Source organism: Hypomesus transpacificus, chromosome 23 (genome assembly GCF_021917145.1).
Source record: "Hypomesus transpacificus isolate Combined female chromosome 23, fHypTra1, whole genome shotgun sequence".
Classification (NCBI taxonomy): domain Eukaryota; kingdom Metazoa; phylum Chordata; class Actinopteri; order Osmeriformes; family Osmeridae; genus Hypomesus; species Hypomesus transpacificus.
In genome coordinates, this window is record NC_061082.1 from 945028 (window position 1) to 972356 (window position 27329).

Consider the following 27329-nt stretch of genomic DNA (forward strand, 5'->3'; position numbering starts at 1 on the left):
ACAGCCTTTCCAGTTAAGTGCTTCATATATTTATATATTTACAGTATCAACATACTTGTATTAACGGAAAACAAAACACAGGCTTCTTCAATGGTCTGGATGAAGGAGTTACTCAAAACGGATGCACTGCTGACAGTTTCACAGATAATTGGTTGTTTTGATTTTGTTCGTTTAAAAAAGATTAATTGCTACTGTTTGAACTGAACACATTCAATGGTCAATTTCGAAAAGCTAAAACATAAAAAATGTAGAAGAAAAAAAAATCCCGGACAGAATCTTTTTTGGTTCGTTGGTAAAATTACAATGAAAAGGCCATTTCATTTCCTACCACCTACAAAAAGGAACACTAAGGGGCCAAATGAAAGGTGCAGATTACTAGCGCTATCGAGTGGCTGATCTTAAACTGGTGTATAACAAGGACCTCTGTGACATAGCCACATGTCTCGAGCCAGGCTGGCCATCGATCCTCCTCGACAAGGCCTTGGCTCTGGCTGTGGGGACGACAGCTCGGTCTGATCTACATCAATGGGCCTAAAGGAATCGAAGACTGCCTGGAGAGGTATGCTAACACTTGTACAGTTCAATGCTGACAAACAGACAGACATGCTCTAGAGCTCAATGACAACGTGGTACTCATGGAACAGTCAACAGCCAGTGTTCTAACCCCACAGGTCTGAACAGCCAGTGTTCTAACCCCACTGGTCTGTGCAGCCAGTGTTCTAACCCCACTGGTCTGTGCAGCCAGTGTTCTAACCCCACAGGTCTGTACAGCCAGTGTTCTAACCCCACTGGTCTGTGCAGCCAGTGTTCTAACCCCACAGGTCTGTAAAGCCAGTGTTCTAACCCCACTGGTCTGTACAGCCAGTGTTCTAACCCCACAGGTCTGTAAAGCCAGTGTTCTAACCCCACTGGTCTGTACAGCCAGTGTTCTAACCCCACTGGTCTGTGCAGCCAGTGTTCTAACCCCACAGGTCTGTAAAGCCAGTGTTCTAACCCCACTGGTCTGTACAGCCAGTGTTCTAACCCCACAGGCCTGTGCAGCCAGTGTTCTAACCCCACTGGTCTGTGCAGCCAGTGTTCTAGCCCCACAGGTCTGTGCAGCCAGTGTTCTAACCCCTCAGGTCTGTGCAGCGGGTTTCAGTGTTGTAAATCATAATTATGCACACAGACAGATGGACGAATACATGTTTTTATAAACAGAAATTGTATCATAGTGCCTTGTACAGTTCTCTCCAACCCGATTCAAAGGAAACGTAAAATAGTTGATGATCAGGCTTAGTTTGTATGTTTGCCTTAGAGTCTACTGTCCAAAATTGTCTAAAAGTTATATTGTACACAAAAATATAGTGTCACTGTAATCCTGTGTGTTAAATAATTGATGCTACCCCAAGCCATTTATCTACAGTAATCCATTTTGCCATGCTCTCTAAATGGCCGAGTCAAGTGAATGATGTTTTATTGCTGAAAACTAGCAACAATGTATAAAGGCCTTTTGGGTTGTAAGGAGAAGCAATGGGCGCTGGAAATGTTAAGGGATCACTGCTAAGATTTTTATGGGTGCGTAAATTCATTTAATTGGAAGCCTATTGAAATGTCACAGAGGTGATTTAAAGACACAGACACTATGAATTTTCTTTTTGGCACTTCTGACAACTCGTAAGCAGAAGTAACATAACACATTTCTTCCTAGGCACCAGGGTGGGTAGAGTACCCACAATATATGGGGTTAAAAGCTGTACACATAGGCTAATATGAATAATATACAGTGTGTTGGAATATAATGTGTAATATTATAAAAACCATACGACAGAAATGTCATCTGAACTAGACATTTGCACCTGAAGTATTGCATACACACAACAGTCCCAACAACTGTTGTTATTTCTTAAAAATATTTATATTTATAATTTATAGAGAATGTGACATGGACATGTCTGCACTATGAGTCACATGACACAGCAGGCAGCAAGCCTTGCTGGCTTCCTATGCATTGGATGTTTCCAACGCAGTGGAGGCAAACTGACAGTTATTACAAATGTATGAGAAACGTTGCATCTCTCTCATTCTGTAATTCATGTTTTAAGACTAACTGACATCCATTGAGAATAAACAGAGAGAAGAGATACACAATGCCCTTCATCTGTCGTCATTTGGTGACTTCAAAGAAAGTTTCTAAGTTAAAACATTTAAAGGATGTTTTGAATGTCTTACTTATGACCGGATCCTGGCTTGGGGTCTTCAAAGCAGCTCCATGTTCATCCTCGGGTCTGAGATTAACCCTCTGCTTCTTCATCTGCTGGAGGAGGAGAAAAGAAACAATTATGACCTCATACCTTGCTGGTGTGGTCTCGTGGGATTACTGGGTTTGGGGCTGAGTGTGGGCAGCAGGTTCTGTGGTGTAAATGTGAAACATCAAAAAGTATTCTGAGTGTGGACAGGTGACTGAATAATTTACTTAAACTTGTTTACAGTATGTTTTACTGCCAAGGGGACATGGGTGAGTGTACCAGTCAACAGTACAGACCCATTTTCCAGCAGATGATTAAATATTGAAAGTCTTCATTTTGATTCAGGACGATTAAAGATTATTCTTTGAATTTTCAGTCGTCTAGACTAGTCTGGTGATGCAGCAGATCAAATGGTATCTCAATTTCAATAACATCACAACAACGGCCGTTCAATGTTTGTTTACCCCATGTTTATTACAATAATTGAATTTAAAGTATCCAAAAAACGGAAATTCTTTCTTTAAGAATAAGCTTTATTCATTCTTCTCTCAATCCTGACCAGTGTGATGTGGTCACCACACTACACTCCTCATTACAGAATCTAAATGACAAATTACATGATCCTATGTGCCAGATATTAGCATTTTCTTTGGTATTTTCAGCTTTTTTCCAAGGTCAAACCTGTAAAAAGAATGATACATAAAATACACATATTTTTTATTATAATGATAAAAGATGTATGTATACTGATAATAATGTGATCTTCTACGTTAACTGGCTCTACCTTTGCATCCCCAGAGATGTCTGTGCGTCCGTCCGTCTCAACGGGAAGCGGGGCTCCGGGGACCGGCATGGACAGACACTGGCGCACTGCATCATGGGACTCTCGTCTCCCCACAGAGCTGAAAGAAAACTGCTCTTCATCCACCTGCCATAATCTAAGTAGTCGATATTGACTCAACATGCCCTGGGTGTTCCAGCTGATAAATGACACAATTCCTTTTGCACCCTCAGTGCAATGCTTTAAAGCTGTCTCAGGTCTGAGAGGAGTGATGTCTGGGAGCTCTTCATATAAATGGCCTGGGTTATCTGGGGTGGTCAATCACTCCGTGGATGAAAGCGAACAAACTGTTTGACCAGGTCAGGACAGAAGTGAAGTGTGACTCAAACTAGAGAATGAAATGATGCGCAGGACATAACAGAGTGACAGGACTCTGAGGGCTGAGGTAGGCTGAGGACTTACTTTTGCTGCATGTCTTCCCCTCTCTCTCTCTCTCTCTCTCTCTCTCGCTGTCTCTCTCTCTCCCCTTCCTTTCTTGTCACACTTCACTTATAAACTATACAATAAATCATGAAAATGCCCCCCAAAATATTCAAGAATTCTTACCTTTCTTTTCCATCGCTTTTTCTCCTCTCTTTCTTCTTGTCTGTCTTTGCCTGCTTTCCCCCCAAAAGAGATCCGATCTTGTGTTCCTTCTTTTCCTCTTTCACCTTAGAAAGATCTCCCTTTTTACCACCCGCAGCAGGAAGCTTGCTCTTCCGGAAGCCGAACCAGTTGGCCAACGACGACCCAGATTTCGGCTTTGTTTCAGTTGTTCTGTCCTGCTCTTGTGACTTCTGCAAGTTCTCCTCTATTCCCAGCATCACCTTCTCCTCGATCGTGGTGATGGTGGTTTGTCTCTCAGATTCTCCAGTAACAGGTTCTCCAAAGGCGGTGGATAGTTGCTGTTCAATCTGAACCCGGTTGGCTTGTTCTCTCTGGTGTTTCAAACTAAACCTATCATTGGAAGCTCCCAAATGAGAAGGAATTGGCAAGCCCTCTTCGATCAAAAAATTGTTCAGCAGCGATCTGTTCATTGGACAATGGTAGCTACTGGAGCAGCTCATGCTTCCTTGGAACACATCGCCGAGAGAGTTCAACGAGCTTCCTGAGTGAGTCTTAATCTGGGTGCGGACCTTTCCGGACCTGGTAACATTCGGTCGGTCCATGTAGCGCGCTCCAAAGCTCTGGCTTCGAGCCTTGGCTCCGTTCATGCCCATGACTGGTTTGAGAGGCGGTCTGGTGGACACTGACACAGACCTCTTGAACAGCCAACCCTCCTCGTCAAACCCCCAATCCAGCATGGTCCCGGTCTCGACCGCGAGCGGAGCTACAGGAGGCTCAGAGTCCAGCGAGCTGCAACGCGTTTCGATCTTCCGCTCTGCTTTAGCCTTGGCCACGGCCGCGTTCACGCCGGGCAGCATTTGACAGGAGTGTGCTTCGAGGTTAAATGCCTGCACCGCTTTTGAACGGCGCGAACTGTTGCTGTCGTTTTGGTCACGCCTCCCCAGGACAAGGAAGGTGTTGGCTTGCATCGGGGACGTCTCTGGAGCTTTACCACCAACAGGAAGGGCTGTCTGGACAGCCCTGGAGATGGAGAGGTGAGGGTTATTGACGATCCCAAGGCAGACAGCGGAACCCTGGGGTGAGACTTCAGGAGCCTGCGGATCACCCGCTCCCTGCTGACAAATCGCCATGTTTTGAACATAGTTTTCCTCGTGTGAAGTCAACCTGTTCTTGGACAACTGGGTGGAGTCGGCTTCGTTGGATTCTTGAACGGGTAACGTATGGTGAACCTTTGAAGGAACACGTTTAGGAGAGGCGCCCATTTTGGGGGCCTTGTGGCGAGAGTCTTGAGTTTTGATGGGGACTTGGGTTTGCATGTGTTTAACGGGTGATTGCTGGACTGCTTGAGGTTTGCTGCCGTTAGTAGCTGCTTTCGCACTGTTTGCGGTTTGAACCGCAGGCTTGTGTGCTTGAGGTAAGAAGTCGTATCCTGGTCTGACTAGTAAGGACGTAGTTCTGCCTGGTGGTAGGGGAGGGGAAGGGGATCTGAGGCCGGAATGGGGAGTGGTGGAGGGCTGGTCTTGGCACCTCTGTTTGAGAGGAGAGTTGGGTAAATTGTTTGAGGTAGGGCCTTTTGGAGCAGAGTCATTTCTCGAGGGTAGCTTGGAGGCAGGCTGAAGTGCCTTGGAAGGGCTCTTGGGACCATCAGTAAAACCTGGAGCCTTGAATGTTTTCGATTGTTTCCCCGGGGAAAGGGATCCTTCTCCTGCAGTCTCCACACAGCCCAAGATGGCTGCCCCAGGCCCAGCGGTATTCGCAATTTTCTCGGCCATCTGTTGAGATACCTTAGAGCTGCTTTGGACTTTGGTGAAATTGGACTTTGCACTAGGAATGTTGTGTACAGGAGGGTTTGAGCGGCCTTTGGGCCTGTGATGAACCTTAATCAGCTTTTGATGAAGGGGCGAATGCAGCTGCTTGGACTGTTCAGGGCCTCCATCTGCACTCTTGCTCCTGAGAATGAAGGCCCTCCTTGCCGAATCACAAGCCTCGGGCTTGGGTTTCCTTTGAGGGGACTCCAAGATGGTATAGTCCTTTGTGTCGGCTGGAACATGGTTGGCCTTCTCCCTGTAGTGAGGCATGTCCATGGAGGCACTGCGCTGTCTGGCCTCACTGGCCCAGCTCAAAACCTGAGCCGCAGTGTGCTGAATCGGCAGACTCATGTCTCTAGCCCCGGCCTCGAGCTGTTTGTCTGCGAATCTGCTTTGCTGCTGCTTGACCAGATCAAGCCTAGACTTGCGTTCACCAGACCTGCTTTGGCCTCCGTCTCTCTCCTTCCACTTTTTAAAGACAGGTCGTTCGCTCGTTTCTCCCTGGTCTGAGTTATCTGGTTTGCAGGAGTGGGCGGAGCTCTCGGTTGGGCTGACGCCAGGTATGAGAGCGGGGTCCTCGGGGAAGACGTTCTCTGTGACAGTTGACAGGAAGCTCCTTTCGACTGTGAGTTTCACCGGCTCCTCTGAGGATGAGCCGTCCGGGGAACGGGCTTGGCCGTACGACGCTCCTGATCCGGCTCCACCAGCGTCCTCTGGTGAAGGACTCTCTTTCGACAATGTGTCACCAGACTGAGGTGGGTCGTCGTCTGCGTCGTCTGAGTCTGAGGGTAAGGTGGGGACTTCTGCTCCTGGCTTGAAGGTCTTCGCCTTCGTCACCGCCAGTTTAGGAACCATCCCCTGTGGCCCACATTTAACCCCCAAAGAGTATATTCCCTCGTTGGAGGTCATGCAGTCTTTATAATGGGACGTGGGGACCAGGAAGGAGGACTCCTTGGGGCTCCGCATCTGCAGCCTCTTCAGGCCCTTGAGAATGTGTCCCTCCTTCCATCCTAGATCCGGCTGCTCTGACGGGACGGCGGAGTGGTTGCTGGACACAGAACCGGCGCTCATCCTCTTCTCCCGACTTAGGGCACACTGTCGAAAGTGAGAGCACAAGCCATACATGCCGTGTTTTAGTGTGTGAAAAAAGAGAGAAAGCCTCTGAACTAAAATGAGTAACATGACATTAGTGACATTAAATTAAAAAACGTTTTTCATTGTTAATTGACTGTTATTGTACATTATGATGTCAGACCGTGATTATAATGTGCAGCGGCTCTTTGAGCGCTAGAAAAGCGCATTACAAACAAAACATATTATTCGGGTTGTCATTAGTATGATACCTGCTTGGATGAGCCTCGCCCGTCGGTCCAGGTGTGTGAGCCGCTGGAGTATTCACTCCCTGCGCTGGAGAGGGAGGCCTCACTGCTGCTGCAGCTGCTGCGAGGGCAGGTGAGGCTCAGCAGGCTGGGCCATCTTCCAGAGGGAACCCCTGCTTTCCCGTTCCTCTGGGCCTCCTGGAAGCACACCATCACCGGGATTAGTGTTGAGGAACAAGCTGTTGTAACCGTGCTGAATGATGTCATTAGGATTATCAGGCTCCAGCAACAAGCTAATGTAACTGTGCTGATTTTGTTGTTGTTGTTTATCGAATCAATAAAGCATCATATGTTAATGTTATTTACTTTCATTGGTTGAGGAGTCGCACGTGGAGATGAGGTAGAGAAATAAAGGACGATACAATAAATCAGCCGAGTTGTGAATTTAGGGTTGTTGTCACACGTCGGCATAGAAGAAACAAACATAGAAGAAGGACTGAAAATGTAAATCCACTCGCAGGACCCACAGAATGGTGATACTCACAGGGTGAAGCAAAACCCAAGTAAGAGGCCCACTCTCTCCTGCCTGCTGTCTAACAGAACCTGCTCTGACTCCCCCAGGTGGGATAAATCGATGCCCAGAAAGAACACTTGTGTAACATACTGTTTGTCGGCATGTTTTTCAAGGCAGATAATCTCCAGTTTAATATGGATACAATATATATGTGTACATACAACATGCAGACAGTATATGTAACAATTACATTACACAAAAAAAGTAGCGGGTGGAAAATCTCCATTAAGAGGAAGTCCACTAAAACTATGCCCCAATGAATGTAGCTATCTCTTCTTTCACAAGCCAATCTTTGTGTTTTCACTCATGAAAGGTCTTCCATTTCATTCAATAGGCACTTTTCTCTTTACTGGACAACACAGCACACAAGTGGAGATAGTTCCCTATGGTGGTCTATTTGTATTTGTCACAGCGCACAAATAATCAATATGCTGAATACATCGCTGTCTCTTTCCATCCAAAGGCTAATTGAGGAAAGGAATGACATTTTCTGCTCCACTGGCTAGAGAGACCTCACTCTTTAATGTGGTTATTCACTTGTCGCTGTGGAGGCAGATAAGCCTGGGTATCTTATTATTACATATTATTATCTACAAGGTCAGCTGAAATATATTTATTTTAAATCTTCTCACAATCTTCGCAGTCAAAAGAGGTGCAACCCACTGAGTAATTTGCCTCTTTGTGTTTCAGGAGGTCACTGATATTTCACAAGTTTGAGCGTTATAAATGTGTTCAGTATTCTCACTGTGGACTGTGGGATTCAGGTCCGTTCCTCCTCTGTCTCTCTGGCTGGTAGCACAAGACCTTGGCTTCCTTAAAGAAGGCTTCTTTATCTAACCTTTCAGGGAATGTGAATCATGCTGTTGCCATTGGAATTCCAATAAGTGAACGAAGCCAGGGAGATGTGCTCCAGTGAGAGTCGATCTATCTCTGCTTCTATGCTGTGTCTCTCAGCATCATCTCAGTATCACTGCCATGGAGACCATGTCCGCACAGCCTCTTAGAAGGACTGTTAGTGTGGCAATTTCCAGCAAAGAGACGCCACTAACCGAATGGCAGAGGTGGAATTAGTAATTGTAGCTCTCACCGGGGAACAGAGTAGTCTTAAAAGCAGCACTCGTTTAAAGCTGAATCTTTGGTACTATAGAGTGTATCTGAAAGACAATTCACAACCAATTCTATAATGGGGATTGTGAAATGATTCGAAGGTGTTGCGCCAGCACGCTTAAATGCTGTATGCATCCTGTCCTGTGCCAATTTAAGATAGGTGTGCTATGAACCTTTTCCTAAATAGCATTGATCTCTGCTATAGAGGAGCCATTGCCATCTTTTCTCTCAAAGTCATTAGTGTCATCTGTTAGCAATAATTAATGTGAATTGACAATAATTGCATCAGGGATCTGGGGACCTCAGTAATTTGGTCCATTCATTGATATTCACCTAGTATGTGATGATCAGCTCCATTCTTCATTTCACATGCACTGCAGGAGAATGCTGAACCAAAGCTCGTTTCAGTGGATTAATCTGGGAACTAATTACAGTTAGGAAGTTGAAGAGTTTCAAAGAGATTATGTACAACTGATACAGTCTTAACAAAACATTATTTTGGAAAGACACTGTAAGTCAAGGGCGACGTCAGTGCAAGTAGAGAATGCGTTTTTTTTCTTCTCCTCTGCCCATAGCTCAACTTCTTTAAGTGGAATTTGGAGTGGGGAGACTAGAGAATATATTAAATGTGTTGCAATGCCAAAGCGGATTTCTTTGAGCAGGATTCACGGTCAACTCATTTAAAAAGTACAAAGTCTTCATAGCTTTTATATTCTCAAAACATTTGGAGGAGGCAAACCCTGAGAAAAACACAGTACAGGTCTGATCCATTAAAATAATTGCATTCGTCATTAGACTAAAATCAATATAGAACTGCTTTCATTCTTTACAGCACTTTAATACTTAGCATGTGCCCTTTATCCAACCCCAGACCTTAAAAATGCTTTTATTTTGTACCTTATGTAATGAATGAAGTTCCACTGTGCTACCGCAGAACAGGTTACAGTACACATAACCTTTTATATCACCAGGGTCAAACAGCAGCACAGACAGTAGATAGAAAAGATTTCAGTCCAATAAAGAAGATGTGGACTAGTCTGTGTTTAAAGGTATTGCAGGTGGTGTCAGACTGATAGAACAGGACAGGTCCTTCTCATGAACTCAGTCTTTGAGGACAAAACACAAACAAATATCCAGTCTGGTGCCTTGTTTGTTTTGTGTCCATCAATAAAGTGAAAAGCAACAAAAACTCTGACCAAACCAAGAAGTGTCCACCTGACAACAAACTTGTGTGCAGGATCCCTAAGGCTTGTTAAGACTGAATTACATGTTTAAGTAATGTGAACAGTTGGTGTGGGTGGTGTAAGCCCAGGGTGAAAAATTGAGGAACTTTCTGTTTGTTAGAATCTTGTTGCGGAGGAATCTTTGTTGCATATAAATACTGTGTTCAACCCACTACAATCATTATCTGATGTAGAGTTGAAGTGTTATGGAGCAAAGAAATCTTTTATGAAAAATGTATTATAAGAAACCTATTAGAACATATGTGAAATAATGTATTCTCCTGTATAAATCTTGTGAAGCTCTCTGAGGGAACAGAGGTTACATCTTCCATTCTTGGAACATGTATGATTGACAATTTCTAATTGGCCAGTATTATGACATGATAGACTGGTATGTACTGCATATCATCATTTGATTATTGAACCCTACTAAGTTCAATAAAAAACCCTTAATTATCCCCGAAGTGTTTCAAATAGAGAACATGTTACAGTAAGACACTTTATCCACCATGATGTATCAAAAAATATTTCTTGTCACCCTAGGAAGCTGACCTTCCTATGGTGTCCTCCACTCCAGTTTTGTCCTCTCTGGTGGGTCTAATGACTCTCTCCGCTGTCATTTACCTCTGTTTCCCCCGAGGCTGCGGTGCTCAGCCATGTGTTCATCCATACTCCCTTTCCACCCTTCACCTGCATCCGCCAACACTCAGCTACTACCCTCTCTCATCTACTCTCCTCCTTTATCCCTCTTTCCCTCTCTCCATCTCTCCCTACCTCCCTCTCTTTTTATCCATCTCTGTCTTTGTCTCTCTACCTCCCTCTCCCTCTATCCTCCTCGCTCTCTCCATCTCTCTCTCCCTCCCTCTTTCTTTATCCATCTCTCTTTGTGTCTTTCTCTCCCTCCCTCTCCCTCTATCCTCCTCCCTCTCTCCATCTCTCTCTCTTTCACTCCCTTTTTCCCTCTCTCTTTCCCTCTGTGGCTCTGTGCTGTCGCTCGCCCGGGCGGTAATTAGGCTGCGGTGCTGTTCACTTTCTATTTTCGCACCAGGCAGAGATGAGGGGAGTGCCAGGGCCCGCTGGCCTGTGCAGCCAGCAGATCAAGCTGGAGCCTGGCTCGGTCTACCTCCTCCCCGGGGGACTGGGCCTCAGCTGGGCTGAAGCTAGCACTCGCTGCCTGCACATGCTCACTTCCATGCTGGTCAAGATGAGATTCTTACTTGTTCTCATACAACCCCCAGCCTCTCCAACCCCCCCTCCTCATCTAACTGTTTATTGAGGCTACACAGTACCTGTTCAGACCCTGCATCCTATGTTGACAAATATTGCCTTTTGAGATTTGTAACAGTTTTTACTCTTTCACTTTTGTTGCTCACTGAATACACAATAATTTGTATTTGTAATGCAATTAATATTTAGGTAAAATATGTAAGTTCTACAGGTTACATGTCTGATATAAACTGGTATGGTATTGATGTGAAATGTCTTGTGTAGCCAGGTATTAAATATTTACGATGAACATGAAAGTATCGACTACATTCTATGTAGGTCTTTCACTTGAAAAGACCGACAATTAAAAGGTCCTATTATTTCTGTTTTGGGCGAGGCATCATGCTGCACACACCCAGCCAGAGGAGCCTGTGTGACACGTGATGCACCTGACTTCACTAACAACCTCCGAGAATCAAAGTGTGTTCCGCAGCGTTCTCGAGCGGAACCTCGACGCTCACAAGCCGCAGCCTCTCCCTCAAGTTGAAAAACAAAAACTCAATTTCAATAATTCATACATCATTGGCTCCATGTTGCCTCGCAATTTTGAAAGAAGCTCCATCTGCCCTCCCGTCAGTCCACCCGGCGGCTAGCATCTGCTCCGTCCCCCCCGGCTCCTCCCCCCCCCCACCCCCCGAGGGCTTCACCGCCAGTGATGGGAGTAATAAGGTGACCTGTGTTTCAGTTCAGAAGGCTCTCTGCAGCTGGCAGAAAAGAAATCTCAAGAGCCTTAATGGAGTCCAGGACATGGAGTCTGAGAAGCAGTCTCCAGCAGTTATCCACTCCAAGCAGGCTCGTCTTGATAAACACCTTCTTCACTAGGTCTCAGGCTGCAATACCACGTTCATTATCCAGGCACGGCCAGGTGCATTTGGTATTGAAGTGAGGCCCGAGCAGAAGAGCCATCATGGACGGCCGTATGAGCAGGTGCTTTTTGGATGAAGCATATTGTATATGTGTTTGTTAGGGACAACTTAAGATATGAGGGACTTTTGATTTGTGGGACAATCTTTGGAAAATAATACATAATCGATGATTGGATTCTGTTTGCGTCACCTTTTTTTCCTGCCTTTTTTCTCATTTTTGCTTCCTCTTTTTGCTTTTAACTTTTAAATCGACTTCAAACGGTTTTATTTTGCCTTCAAACTTGGTCTCAAACCAGCTACCCCTGAACCCACGTTTATTACAAACCAAAGTGGAACACTCCCGCTGGCATCAGAAACGCCACATTTATTGTTATTTACTTAAAAATCTCCTGTCATTATTCAAATTCATCCAAAGGTTCCCACCAAAGGTATATTAAATAGCTCTTACACCTAACACACCACCCATGCTAGTCTTGATATACCCAGAGAAGGAGGTTTGCCAGTCATCCTGCAAGAGGAGTCAGATGGCTGAGCGGTGAGGGAGTCCGGCTAGTAATCAGAACATTGCCGGATCAATTTCCCGCCGTGCCAAATGACGTGTCCTTGGGCAAGGCACTTCACCCTACTTGCCTCGTGGGGAATGTCCCTGTACTTACTGTAAGTCGCTCTGGATATGAGCGTCTGCTAAATGACTAAATGTAAATGTAAGAGACCCGCGTCTCTCCTGAGTGTCTCCAGGAAGTGTAGATAGGGCATGCCGCTGAACGATATCTGCCACATCATCATGTTCTGCTCCTGTCACATCTCCCTATCTGTCTGCAGTGTTGCATCAAAACAGCTCCAGGCTAAATAATATGCTAACATCTCAGTCGGCTACAGTGACTCACACGTCCCTCCTCAGCCTTCCGGAAGGTTCTCACAGCTGAAGCACTGCTGTGTTGTTAACTGAAGTGGCACGACGCAGTGACACCTCATCTGTTTTTGCCTAACAGGCAGAAACGTATAACAACAACAATAAAGATCTTCAAGAAGTCATCTTCTTTTATGGGTAGAATAAACTCAAAGACAACGAACCACTGTGCCAGACCAGCACCCACCAACAGGACAGAAGTGAGAATACACCATCATTTCATGTAAAAGATAATAATATATATGTATATCAAATGTTAGATATTGACTTAGCTTTGTTTCATTAAAGATAGTAATTACTGATCATTAAGTAATGACAACACTAATGGTGCATTGCACTAATGTTCTGGACGACGCACGGTTCTCCTCCAGTGCCTGACACGCTAATGCTTCTTCATTTCCAATGCTACCAGCATCACTTTGGCTTATCACTATCACACACGATGCCAAGAAAGGCATCTCTGGATTTAATTGCTTAGGAGCCTGAAATCTGGCTCGAGGTTGCAGTCTTTTCATTTGGCAGATAAATACTTTATGGCCAGCACCCTCTGCATAACTACACTGTAATTATTTCCATTCATTGTTATCCAGATTCACATTTTCAAGCCCGAACAGAGGCTCCTGTGTGCTGTGTAATGTGGTGATTGTACACAACACCAAAGGCCTTTTTCAGTCAAATGGGAAACCATGAAGACTGGCAGAGTGATCATGCATGATTGAAGAGGGACAGTGAATTTATTCTTCCTCACGATAAAACAAACACTAAGACAATGACACATAATACTCTATTCTCTAGCCTTTGTGACTTTCTACTACTTTCCTCTTACTATGGTAACAGAAGAATGGGTTTGTCAGTTCCATTATAACTTTAAATCCCTGCAGATGCTGATCTTTCACAGTAATAACCACAGATGCTCCCTCAGCTAGTCTCTGGACTTGACCTTTACAGTAAAGGTTAGCTATGAGGGGAAAACCTGCCAATGCCCACCTTAGCCTTAATGAACTAGTGGGGGATTCATGCATCGCAAACGTTTGTAAAAAGTTTTTTTGAAGACGTGTTATACTCTCGTAATGTCATGCAATAACTCTACTGTATGTACCCTCAATGTTCCTACACATTTTTTGATATTTGGGGCTGACTAATTGTGATCTAATATTAAACATGTGTGTGTGGATGAGCATGTTTGTTTTTGGTGGAAAGACAAAAGCTTTGCTCTTGGATAATAACTCCTCAACCAAACCATGAGGATTCATCTATCCTGCTGGGTTTGGTGCCTCCACTAGTCAGGGACATCAAATATACATAAATATAAAATATAAAATGATCTTCCCAGTGCACTTTAAAAATAATTCACAATCTACCCATGGATCTGTTTTGACAGTCTCAGAGAACCAATGAAGGGGGCTGACAGTGAACGAACTTTATGGCTTTGACTGTTGAAAATCGGGCCATAATAAATGACAAATGAGATCATTAGCAGACTATTTGTGGCTATGTTAATTCATGATATTTTTCTCACAGTAAATTTGCATTAAAAGCAGTCATATTACGATTAGTCTGAGAGCTAAATGCCATTTTTGCCCTCGTAAAATACAAATACTAAAGAATAGTCTCCTACTGTATGCCTTATAGACTTCATTCAATTATGTAATTAGTCTTCTTCACTAATTACCTGTTAACATTAAACTCAAGCCATTGAGCCTACCTGTGCGACAGGTGACAGGTCTGGGCTAGTCTACCTGTGCGACAGGTGACAGGTCTGGGCTAGTCTACCTGTGCGACAGGTGACAGGTCTGGGCTAGTCTACCTGGTGACAGGTCTGGGCTAGTCTACCTGGTGACAGGTCTGGGCTAGTCTACCTGTGCGACAGGTGACAGGTCTGGGCTAGTCTACCTGTGCGACAGGTGACAGGTCTGGGCTAGTCTACCTGTGCGACAGGTGACAGGTCTGGGCTAGTCTACCTGGTGACAGGTGACAGGTCTGGGCTAGCCTACCTGGTGACAGGTCTGGGCTAGTCTACCTGGTGACAGGTGACAGGTCTGTGTCAGCCTACCTGTGCGACAGGACTGGAGGAGGTTTTGACGCGCTGCTGGAAGAGCACGTTGAGTATTCGGTTGTGCTGCTCCAGGTCAAACACCCTCGTCCGCAGCTTCACACACTCCTCCCTCAGGTCCTGGAAGCCAACAGGAAACACACTATTACAAACTCACATCATATCCTTCACAAAATCAAATGACAGCCTTCTATTGGCCAGGAGATAATATAAAGGGCATTACGCAGGTAGACAGATCACAGCTCCAATCAACGGCCTTTTATAAAAACATATTCTTCCTAAAAGCATTCATAATGCATTGTGTACAGATAGATGACTGGCATTGTTAACCATCAAACACATGGTCAGCATTTAACTATTCATGAAAAAAAGACTTGTGATTGCAGATGGCTCCTCGCAGACATGATCCTCTCATAGCTTCTTCATACGTGATGAGGACAAGGCTATTCACCATTCTGACAGCAGGTCATTACATCACTGATGGCCTCTTTCAGACATGATTGTATCAGCTAATGATGCTTCAATCAAACAACACAAACCTTTTGAGTAAGGAGTGCTTGGACCACCTGATTAGCCACCTTGGGAATAAAAAAAGAAAAACAGAGAGTGGTATGAGAGAGAATGATAAAAAGATAGAGAACGAGAGAGACAAAATGAGAGAGTGAGAGAGAGAGAGAGAGAGAGAGAGAGAGAGAGAGAGAGAGAGAGAGAGAGAGAGAGAGAGAGAGGGAGAATGAAAAGAGAAAGAGAAAGAGAAAGAGAAAGAGAAAGAGAAAGAGAAAGAGAAAGAGAAAGAGAAAGAGAAAGAGAAAGAGAAAGAGAAAGAGAAAGAGAAAGAGAAAGAGAAAGAGAAAGAGAAAGAGAAAGAGAAAGAGAGAGAGATTAACACAGAGATCACTTGTCAGGCCAACAGTCTTTAGCATATTGTATTTCCATGCTTACTTGTTACAGTTTACAGAAGAAAGCAAAGTTAGATATCAATAATCATACTTGAGCTGGTAGAGCAAAATATCAGGATTGTAATATAGTAACTGTAGGGCATGACCCTGCTATATTATAGGTCAATTATAATAATACTGTATTAATTTAGAAGTAGCTTTTATCCAAAGCAACATACAGGGGGAAATTTGAACCTGTGCCCTCTTAATTTGCTGTCAAATGCTGGTTTGGCTGAGGGTAAATTCAGGCTGACGATCTTGAGGAATCACATCCTACTAATCTGCTTGGAGGGGAGCTGAAGGTTTTCAGTTGAAGCAGCCAAGAGTTACATCACAGTCCACAGGTCCCAAGCGTCACATGGTTTAACTGTAATGACCTCAACCGACTTTGATCAACGGATCTGATGTTCTTAAGTACTGGGTGTACTGTCTGAAATTAAATCAAGTCCGTAGTAGGCTGGACACAACGCTGCACTTGGGCAAGAGCAGCTCAGCACGACTTGTTCTTCATCTTGTCGCTCAACTGTGTGTGGTGAGCTAAGGCTTTCATCCATCTCACAGTGCGTGGCTGGCTGCTGATGAGAACGAGAGGAGAGAGAGGCACTCGAGAGAATTGAGATTGAGCCTTGGATATGGAAATGTGTGTGAGAGACAGGCTATTGTAAGTGACTGACAGTCTGAACAACTCATCTCCATTCTGTTGATTCATCTTCCATGTAACTTTCTTGTCACAAAAATGTGAAGACTCGCCGTAGATGACACAAGTCACGACAAAGTGCGTGTTGAGAGTTCAGCGAGTACAAAATAAATGCTCAAACTACGTCTCAAAGCCAGCCAGGAATATTAATTTGGCGTTGGTTGCTTAAAAAGTTGAGCTTTCTACCTGAACACTTCAAATTCGAGAAGGCAGTTATCTCCATGGTAACAGCCTCATTATGGAAGCATTCTCAGTTAGAGGATAGCGGGCTCACAGCAGAATGGAGAGACTGTTGTGAGGGAGGACCGAAAATACTTCATTCAACTCACACTCTCCACACCTACATTTAGTCATTTAGCAGACGCTCTTATCCCGAGCGACTTACAGTAAGTACAGGGACATTCTCCCCCGAGGCAAGTAGGGTGAAGTGCCTTGCCCAAGGACACAACGTCATTTGGCACAGTGGGGAATCGATCCGGCAACCTTCTGATTACTAGCCCGACTCCCTCACCGCTCAGCCATCTGACTCCCCCGGGCTAACCCTAACCCCGGGCACTTACCCTGGGCACCGGGACCACTGTTCCTGCTAAAGCCCTGGTGACAATCCAAGGATTAATAATCAGGATTTGATGAGACCGCTTTAATTAGTCCTCATAATTTCTTCCACGGGCTACACTCAAAATGTCTGCTTTGAGTTCCCTGGGCTCAGGAGCGTGTGAGTTTGTGTGTCAGACTGCTATCTGAAACCTGACACAACTCTGACAGAGCAAGATCCACGATCAGCTTGGTGACAAGCTGTCAAGTCACTCACGACATGGCGACCAATTGGCATGTAGGTGTGTGTGTGTGTTTGTGTGCTTTTCTGTGAGCGAGCAAGAGAGGAGAAAGAAAAGGGAGTAAAAAAGGAATCTCACTCACTTCATCCAGACAGCGTTCATACTGCCTCCTCTGGTTGTCGTTCTCCATGGACAGGGCCGAGTTTTCCTCCTGTCACGGCAAAACACCAACAGCTAAACCGCGTGTAATTACCGCACAAAGAGCAGAAGTTCTCCATCCGTGTGTGAGTGCAGGGTGGAGGAGCGGCTTGCCCACACCAGCAGACACAGGACTCCCCTCTGGAGCACTTCTCACGGTGGTCATGTTGACAACAGCACCATGAGATTCTGATTCTCCCATACTGGTTTAGCCCTGATCTCATTACCGCTGTGTGGGGATGCGTTACATGAAGGAGCTAACATCATTCCGTGATGAGAAACATGTCCCAGACTTGAACTTCTGTGGAAATACCTGCCAGCAGCAGATTTACGTATAAGTTAATATGAAAATCAAGGGTTTTGTTGGCAAATGACAGGTCATCTCTTGTCTCTCTGTATCTCTTAGGTAATGACATACCAGACCATGAATTACATTAATGATAATCAATACACTGCGACAGCTTCAGAGATGAATGTGAAATGTAGCTTCAAGTTCAGTGATGCATGACATGCTTCCTAAAACATGGATTCCAAGTGTTATACAGTTCAAGTTTGCGACTTTCAACACAGTTTAGAAACCGCCAAAGGTTTGTCCCTATTTCATTTGATCAATTTCAAGGTGTCTTACCCTTACTATATGCATCAATATTTTCTCAGTGTCTATTGCCTGAGAACACGGATCACAATGAAAATCTCCAAAGTGTCCAAATAATTTCTTAAAGAGCCTCGTGGCCATTCTGGTGTTTGTTGTTTAGCAGCACGATATTCCAGGTGGAATTCAATTTAAGATCGATACTTTACCAATCGAGTCTGCACCAATCCAGACTGTACCAATCCAGTCTGTACCAATCCAGACTGTACCAATCCAGAACTGTTTCACTCCTGGAGCACCGAGGGGACTTCCCATCCAGATGATTGATTCTGTTAATCTATCAAAGGTCATCCAACAGAAATACTAGCCAGAAGACTCATAACTAATGATGATGAGTACATGTTTGCCAAAACATCTTAGGAGAGGGTACAAAAGAGTTGCTCGAGGACAGGAAGGGAGCAGTGAGAATGTGGAGCGGCAGAGTTCACGACAGACATCATCTCCTTTGGGTGTGAGTGGACAGCCCACCAGCTCAGCTTGAGTTGAAAGCTTACAGAAACACTAAGAGAAGGAGGGTGAATCCCATACAGGATGTGTTCAATAAACTACATCTAAGTCCTGCAGACAAAAAGGAGCTCCATCTGAATCACAAATGGGTGGCAGATACAAAAATAGGAGTGAGTATTTCTGTACTGTGCTTACTGTTTGTGTCACACTTTCACTGTCAATTTGAGGCGTGCAGCGCTTTGCCACAGCAACATTGCCTGGTTCACCAGTAGGTGAGACACATTTTAGGCCAGAGATGCCCCTTAATTAGTCCATTAGTGCATTAGTCCATTCATACAGCAGTCTGTTAAAACATCTACAGTATGTATTGTGCTTCCATTAAAAAATTAAATAAACAACACCGCAACTGTTATTGATATAATACAGAAACATTTTCGAAATTCCTTGAGTCAAAGTAACCTGCAATACCTTGTAGGTATGTGGCCTATAAGAGGTCTTCTATACACTGTGACTTCACTTCAGTGCAAAATACCTTTTCTCAAGACTTTGAGATTCTCCGAGCACAGGAAGTCCACAGGACACTAACAGTTTAAAAGGCCAGGAGTCACCCTGAAGGTATACCGCCATTAAGACTATCCATTTTAAAGGTCAGGGAAATCAAAGTTACGAGCCTGAACTTTAAGCAATCAGGCCTTATAAAAGATGGCCTAGGTGGGCCTTCATCCACTATCGATGTGATATTACTTCACCTTTACAAATGAGGAGTATTGATTTACAAGCGGAACACTTTTGCCAGTTATCAGCACCAACTTCGTTTTCCCAGATCGCCCCCATTTTCCAGATGGTTTGATTGACATGCGGAGCGCACGGTATCAACGTGAGTCTCTGTCTCACTTGCCTGACTCCCCAGCAAATGAGAAACAAATGGCTTTTCAGTTGAGGAGGTTTAGAGAATCAGATGAGCGGCTCCCCCAGTGGGCACAGTGTGATGTGGGGGGGTGTTTATTTATGCCCCCCCTTTCATTTTTTCATTCACAACTCCAAGCAAATTGTTCATGGAGGATTACGACGAACCCTCCTGAGCCTGTCTTATGACCGGAAAAGCTAAAATGGAAATGTCATAAGGTTTTCTTGTTTCCGATGGAAAGTTTAATCACAAGTGTAATTTAAAGAAATGGCAGTCGTCATATATAAATGGTAAGCACCGGGATATCCGAAACACTTAAATACGTGAATATCCATTCAGCACGTGATCTATAGCGTTAGACAACGTAATCAATTAATTTAATTGCAGTAGTTCATCTAATGGCGTTATCGCTAACGAGGATGTATCTGGTTGTCCATGCGTGCCACCTTAAATACAATCCCACTCCATATGGGGCACTCAGCTGTCGCTTCCACAATTACATGAAAAGCAAAAAGGTTCTCACTAAGCCTGATAATAACATCGAAACATGCAAATCGATATCATCCATTCCCTCGGAGTATCTCACTTCGTTGTATCTGGAGGGCGGCTGGTGGGTCAGCCCATATTTCCTGGACAGTCCTGCATGTTGTCCAGATAGTTAAACTAGAGAGTCAAACAGTCTCTTCTATTTTAATTTCTACTTTGTTTTGCCTTTCCAGGCAGGTTGTTTATTAAAGACGGCTCAAGAATGGCTTAATAAAAGTAAAATAATGAAATCCATGATTCAGAACTTAAAATTAAAAACTGATTTAGGCTCTCTTCGTGGATGACTAGTTCTCTGGTATGTAATTAAGTCAAGGTAATGATCTGATCAATAATGCCAGCTCTGTTGACAGATGGTAACTCATTTAGCTTTCTGCATGCAAGGTGGACATTTGGAATAAATTCACTGGAACACTGATCCAAAATGTTGACTACCCTGTCATCATTTTAATTATCACCCACAGTAAAGTGCTTGATGAGAAGTCAAACTCTATTAACTATTTGTTGTCCCTATCTGCCTTCAGTTTTGTTAAATACTGTAAATACAGTATCAGACATTCATAAAACTGTCCGGAAATTGTCACCGTTCTAATCTTTTCATGACGTTTCTGGTGGGAGACTGAACACACTAGCTGTCCACATTGGAAACTATATTGATAACTGGATTAATTTACTATATTGATTACTGGATTAATTACTATATTGAAGGGATGGAGCTATATCCAGCGACTGACTGGGGGTTATTTGTCAGTTTCTGACGGGCTTTTCTCAGTTGTTTTCAACTGAACTTGAGACACCAAAGCTAATAGAATCCCAACACTTGGAAAACCACTAGAATAAGAAGTAGGATGATCCCTCCTGTACACAAACACAGACGAACCACAACCTAGAACAAGATCAACCCAGCCCACATGCAGTCGACATTAGTAATAACACCAAACAGATACACAAGCTGTGGATGCAGCATAAATCCCCTGGCTTGACCCTTCCTGTGGTGTGAGGCTGGGGGGGTGAGGCTGGGGGGGGGTGAGGCTGGGGGGGTGAGGCTGGGGGGGTGAGGCTGGGGGGGTGAGGCTGGGGGGGTGAGGCTGGGAGCATGAGCAGGTGGGGTGAGGCAGGGGGGGTGAGCAGGGGGGGTGAGGCAGGGGGTGTGAGGCAGACTGACCTCCAGGGCTCTGAGTCGCTCCAGGAGGGGGCTGTGGTCGTCCGCCTCGTCCTTGGGCCTGCTGCCGGCGCCGGGGGGCCTGAGCCGGCCGGGGGCCAGGGGGGCCAGGGGGGGCAGGGGCGGACCCTCCAGACTGTCCTGTTGCTTCCACATCTCCTCCAGGAGCTTGTCCTGCAGCACAGCGGGGTCAATGGTCACCAGCTGCACACTCCTGGACCGAGCGACCGGTCCACAATAATATGATTCTCTGCAGTGTGCGTGTGAGGCTGCCCACAGCACCAGATGAGCGCAGTCTGGTTATGTGATTATGAGATTTGTACGACACAGATTTGAATGGTTCCACCGTAAATCAATTGATTCCAACACCCCTAAAAATATTAAATATCGGATTTGATGATATCCAATCTTGTCATCTGGAACCGAGTTCAAAATAAATGGTAATGACAGAATACAGATTACCACTAAAGTGTATTAAGTAGATCCCAAACCGTTTTGAGAGCTGATGCTATAAATGCAGATCACATCAACGCTTCAGACAGCATACAGTTAGGCTGAAATCAGACACCACCTTGACTTGTTTATCCAAACATTGTAATGAGGGCATTTTCATCAAGATACAATCAAGATTAACTTGGATGTTAACCTGCTCGCTTTTGAATGACTTCACGTACAATATAACAATTTTAAACACATTTAAACAACATGTCTTGCCCTATAAACCAAAGCAACCGGTGGGAACACTAATTAAACATGACAAGACAAAATTCCCAACCACAGAAACTTCAAACCCTCATTTACAACCAAAAACAATCAGCCACACAAACAGACCACCATGATCAATTAATCAATTACCCACTTTTTAGAATCCTTCTGGTTCTACACGTTTTTTAGACCTTGCCTTGCTATACACCCATTTAGTTGTAAACAAGTATTCATTACTTTTCTTTTCTCATAGTATAATTCAATTTCGGATGTTACAAAACATCCAGCATTTACAAGCCTCTTATGCAGACAGACCCATGAGATTGTTTGAAATTTGCATAAAATCCCTACTAATTAAAAGCACATTGTTAATAATGAGGCCTATTTGCATCAGTTATAAGGTTCATTAGCTTTTACATTGAGCACTTTGCCCACACAGGGCAAAGCATTAACTGCACTTCATAAGTCCTGAGCCCAAGTGCGTATGTGTGTGGCCCGTGTGTGCGTGCGTGCGGGGGCCCGTGTGTGCGCTTGTGCGGGCACGCGTGTGTGTGTGTTTAAGTGAAGAAGAGAGACAGACACGGAGAGAAAGAGAGAGAGAACAACACAGAGAGACAGAGGGAAAGAGAGGGAGAAACAGAGAGACACAGAGAGGGAGGGAGAAGGAGTGAGAGTGTTATTGAGTGAACAAGTCAGTGGTGGAGATGGGGGCACAGATAGATCAATGTGCAGCTGCTTTTCTAACAACCCAACAACCTCTCAGCAGAAACAACGGGAAACAGGCAGGGAAAGTGGCTTCCCTTATGAGGAAATACTGAACAATAATTGAACAACAAAACAATTCCAACCAGTAAACACTGGTAACCCTCTTCTAACAGGAGTCTTCAAGCTCCAACTGGGCTCTATACTGGCCGGCCTAAGAGCTCTCAAAGACAACGCTGCCACACTGCAGTTAGCGCTAATTGAAACTGTTGTTTTTCAGATGTTTTTGACCAGTGGCACAGTCTCATAAAAGCCTGCACACACATAACTGTTGAAGATGCTGCACTTAAAAGAGGAAGCGTTTTTTGTTCCACTGTACTGCCATTTGAACTATGCCTGGTCGTTGAGATGTTATCTTTGCACTTGTGTGTATCTTAATACTTTTTTACCTGATAATAATCACTCACTATGCATGGGGATATGTTTACTATCAAGGTTAAGTTTTCATCTTATTTTGATCTTTTACTAGAAGAAATTGGTTTCCATAAACTTGCCTGTAGGCTCAACAAAAACAATGAATTTCCCAGACATTCTTTCATGTACTGTAGTCCTGAATTGAACACCAAGGTCAACTGGAAATCTATGATTGCAAATTTACCCTTCAAAATATTTTGTAGTGTAGGAAAGGTCTAGTCCAAGGTGTAATAGATACAGCTACAGGCAGTGATAGATACAGTCAGTGACAGCTACAGGCAGTGATAGATACAGGCAGTGATAGATACAGGCAGTGATAGGTACAGACAGTGATAGATACAGGCAGTGATGGATACAGGCAGTGATAGCTACAGGCAGTTATGGATACAGGCAGTGATAGCTACAGGCAGTGATGGATACAGGCAGTGATAGATACAAGCAGTGACAGCTACAGGCAGTGATAGATACAGGCAGTGATAGCTACAGGCAGTGATGGATACAGGCCCATAGACAGGGGGCTTCAGGTAGTTCAGTTCCGGTACCTTGTAGGCCTTCATGAGGTCCAGAGGGTCCACCACCGCGCCCTCAAGGGGGTCCTGGTTCTGCAGCAGGATTCTCACAGTCTCCTCCATGCTGCACATGACAGGACAGGTCACAACACAGTCAATACATACTGCCTTTCACAACCTTAGAAAGGTAGTTATTAACAATACATTGTGTTCTAATAGCAATCATAAAGTTAAAGTGAACCTGTTATATCTACAGTTCTCTTTCTATCGAATTGTTATTATGTTGTAGTTTTTTTCCGAATACAGCACTTCAATCAGGAACACTTGTCGCTCTGAAAAAAAAAACTATTTCAAGATTGGATCTAAGATACACAAACGTGGCATTATCGCACACAACCATCACAAATCCTCGCTGAGGAAGACTCAGTTTACTAAATCACGAATTAAATCAAAAGTCTGATCCTTGGTCCTTTGCTTGTCCATTATTTCCCACATTTTGATAATATTCCTGTCAGTAACCTTTCCAAACAGCAGTCATGCCAGCTGACATTTGTGCTCATAGTCCTCATTTAACGGACGCATCCATGTTGGCTGTTTGGTAATCGTCTTTGCTTTGAGCGATGCATGCTTGAGAAACACTGACCATGGTCCTCATTATGCCAGACCCAGTGACATTTTGCCCCGCCGTTTCCAAATCAGATTTCCTCTGCCCGACGCGTGAGGCAGGGCCATTAGCACAAGCCAGTTGACTGTGACCACGCCATCGGCATTCTGAGGGAACCACTGGCAACGACCCGAAAACAGACTCAGCAAATGAACAGGACGCTTCGTCAGGGTCTACACACTTTGCTAGAACATTTATAAAAGATATTGTTTTCACTACTTTAATAAATCCCCCCGAAAAACGACGTAGGGATTGTACAAATTTGTAAAACTTAATGTTACATTTCACTTTCTGCAACAACTATGAATATCACATCCCATTATATCCTAGCATACCAACAACCTCTAATTCACCGCACTTTAATCAGTTTAGACGCGTTCCTGTTTCGAAACGCATGCGTAACAACACGACGATGAACACAATTATCATCTCATCAAAAGTGTTGATTCTCTTTCTCCCACACAAAAATCAACAACTCACCCCATGCTTTTTTTCCATCCAAAATCTGAGCAGTCATTCCCCTTAAACAAGGCTACTAACATGGTGCACATTCTCCTCAGGTCCATCGCGTGGAGTCGGTCATTCCGTGTGTTTAAGTGGACATCGGGGGGAAGTGGGTCTGGCGGTCTGTATGTAGGCCACAGAGAAATAATGTGAGCCTGAATGCTCCCAGGATCGAACAAGGGACATGTTCCACGCTCCGGCCAGCTATTCCCTAACAAGGAGGGCCCTGTCTCTGAGGCGATCCCATCCCATGACTCCGGACTGGGGGGATAAAGGTTGGGAGAGCAGGCCTCGTCCTTCTGGCCTCTCTCTCTCTCTCTGAGTACCGCCACATTCCAGGCTTAGAGCTGCGTTGGCCGTCTCTGCTCTTAATTGGTTAATCAGTAATAGCACTTGGCTCAGTGTGGCAGTGTGGATGGAATTTGGAGTTTTAGCATAAAGATGCTATTGTTCCCTTTAAATGCTTTTAATGATTATACAGGGGCATTTAACTTACCACACACTGAGACGTAGATTATTAGAGCTGTTGGCCCGCAGGCAGTGGATATATAACAGCTCCTCTGTGTATCGCAACAATGTACATGCTTTCCTCTGGGAAAGAGAAAACTTGCACACAAAAAAGAAATGTGAATAAAAAACACAAATGTCTCAAACTGATATTATAATGTGTTGCTTTTTTTCTGAAGCCTTGTAGACTTTTGGCTATTATGTTGTTTAGAAACAGCCCTGGTCATTCTTGTGGGAAGAAAATGCGATTGCACACAACCTTCAGAGCCAGTTCCTATTGTACTGGGAGAACTGGTGATGCCACATGTGATGGGAGCATCATGCTTTACAACGTTTTTCAAAACATGGAACAAAAAACTATTATAGGTAAACTATCGCCTTTCCAACAGCTTCAACATTCAGATGGAAAAAAAACGATAGAGACATCATGGTTCTGTCATAACATGGATGACCTCTGACCTCTTATCTTCAGGATCCAAAACCAGGTCTGATGACTCAGCAGTCTGAGCATGAGCCCTTCTGCTGAACTCTGTCATCTGCCGCTTGATCTTTCCCATTGGCCCGTAGAGACATCACAAGACGGGACACAGGGGCATGATGGGAAACTCCTCTGAAGAGGAATGGAGGAAATGCCACCAACTGATCTTCTGCTCCTCATGCTGGAAGCACGTGGAAGCGGATCGTATTCCACCGCAAGTTCAGTAAATGTTGAACATAACCGACGACCCTGATGTCAGACATGCATGGCCTGTGTAGATTGTCATTATGCAGCTTATCTATAACGTCTCCGTGAGAGGAACAAAGCCGTCACACTCCAGAGAAATAACCAAGACAAGATAATTAATCTCTCAAGACATGTCCTGTGAGGTCAGAATTTCCACTCAAATGGAGACACAACTGAAAATAAGGACCAGCCATCACAGTCCTCCACTGACACACAGACAACACCCAAGAGACTACTTCATGCTTTAGTGCTGTTGATATGCTGCTTTTCTACCCCTATTAAAAGTCAAAAGGAAGCAAGTGGAACGCTGGTGTTCCATTTAAATTGACAGCGAGTTGCATGCACACACAGAGAACAAGCAGACATGTTGCCTCTGGAAGGGATTTTAGGTATGTAGGACTTTACTACTTTGCTCGAGGATTAAACACAGTCAATGGCTAGTCACTTAGTGTGTGTGTGTGTATGTGTGTGTGTGTGTGTGTGGGTGGGTGTATGCTTGTATGTGTATGTGTGTATGTCTGCATGTGTGTGCCTGTCTGTCAGTGTAAACACCCATGCATGGATACTACTCTGTTGTGTGTGTGTGTGTGTCCACCTTTGCTTCACTGGAGCCAGGGACACAGGCTCCACATCACCAGAGGGTTTCTGCTCTCTGCCACGGGCCACGCTTCTCCCTCCCGCCCTGCTCTCAGAGCGCCAGGACGTCAAAGGATGGCCTAGTTTTACCCTCAGCCTGCATCCTGACCCCTTCCCCCGCTCCAGAGGCCGAGCCTAACTAGCCCAGTTAATCCCAGACAGAGAGCACCTCCGAGCCCCTCGCTCCACAAACCCGCCCCAGCCTCTCCTGGGCTTTCATTACTGTGCAGCAACAGCTTGCTAATGCATCGAGGTGTGTCTCCACGCAAAGACTCGCAGACAAGTGTTGCAGCGCTCATTCCCGAGTGAAGCTCAGCCACAGTCAATAGGAGGAGGCATGGGGCACCTCCTGCTAATGGGGGCTGTGGTGGAGTATTCTGTGGCAGGCATTACTGTGGTTAATAATAAGTAGCCTTGTGTAAATCTCCTCATGGTCACAGAGAAAGCGTCCTGGTGGTTAATTGTATGGGATTCGAGAACAGAAATGTTGTTCAGCATGTAAAGCAACAAATGTGTTCTGTCGTCCATGTGGTCCATGTCCTGTCTGTTTGACATAGTGCAGTCTGTATCTACAGGCTCTCACACATGACACTCATTTCCCACAGTCTTCATTCATCTGGGTTAGATGCGGGTAACAGAAAAAGGATTCAAGTCGCAAATAAAGTTAACTTACAAAGGAGATGAAGGAGATAATGGAGATTGTCAACTTCTGTTCGATTCAAAGTACACATGAGTGCTAGGGAGCCCGTGTCAGAGTGTGACAGGAAGAACAGAAGTGACAGAAATGACTATCACAGCGCCGCTGCTTAATTAGAATGTTCTGGAGTAGGTATCTCTAAAGCA

General features: G+C 44.7%; 1 protein-coding gene across 8 annotated transcripts in view; it reads right to left on the bottom strand.

Annotated features, from left to right (window-relative positions):
• LOC124485067 (nck-associated protein 5-like) overlaps nucleotides 1–27329 on the bottom strand; it is a 44509-nt gene that overhangs the window by 6981 nt on the left and 10199 nt on the right. For 6 of the 8 annotated variants that reach the window (XM_047046365.1, XM_047046364.1, XM_047046369.1 and 3 more), the window contains 9 exons: nucleotides 23485–23575; nucleotides 21065–21235; nucleotides 17295–17363; nucleotides 15281–15319; nucleotides 14742–14861; nucleotides 6767–6940; nucleotides 3616–6518; nucleotides 3013–3130; nucleotides 2212–2296 (listed from right to left, as the gene is read on the bottom strand). In XM_047046365.1, the coding sequence (XP_046902321.1) occupies nucleotides 2212–2296; nucleotides 3013–3130; nucleotides 3616–6518; nucleotides 6767–6940; nucleotides 14742–14861; nucleotides 15281–15319; nucleotides 17295–17363; nucleotides 21065–21235; nucleotides 23485–23575 (3770 nt within the window). The other 2 variants (XM_047046371.1, XM_047046372.1) reach the window with 2 other exon arrangements.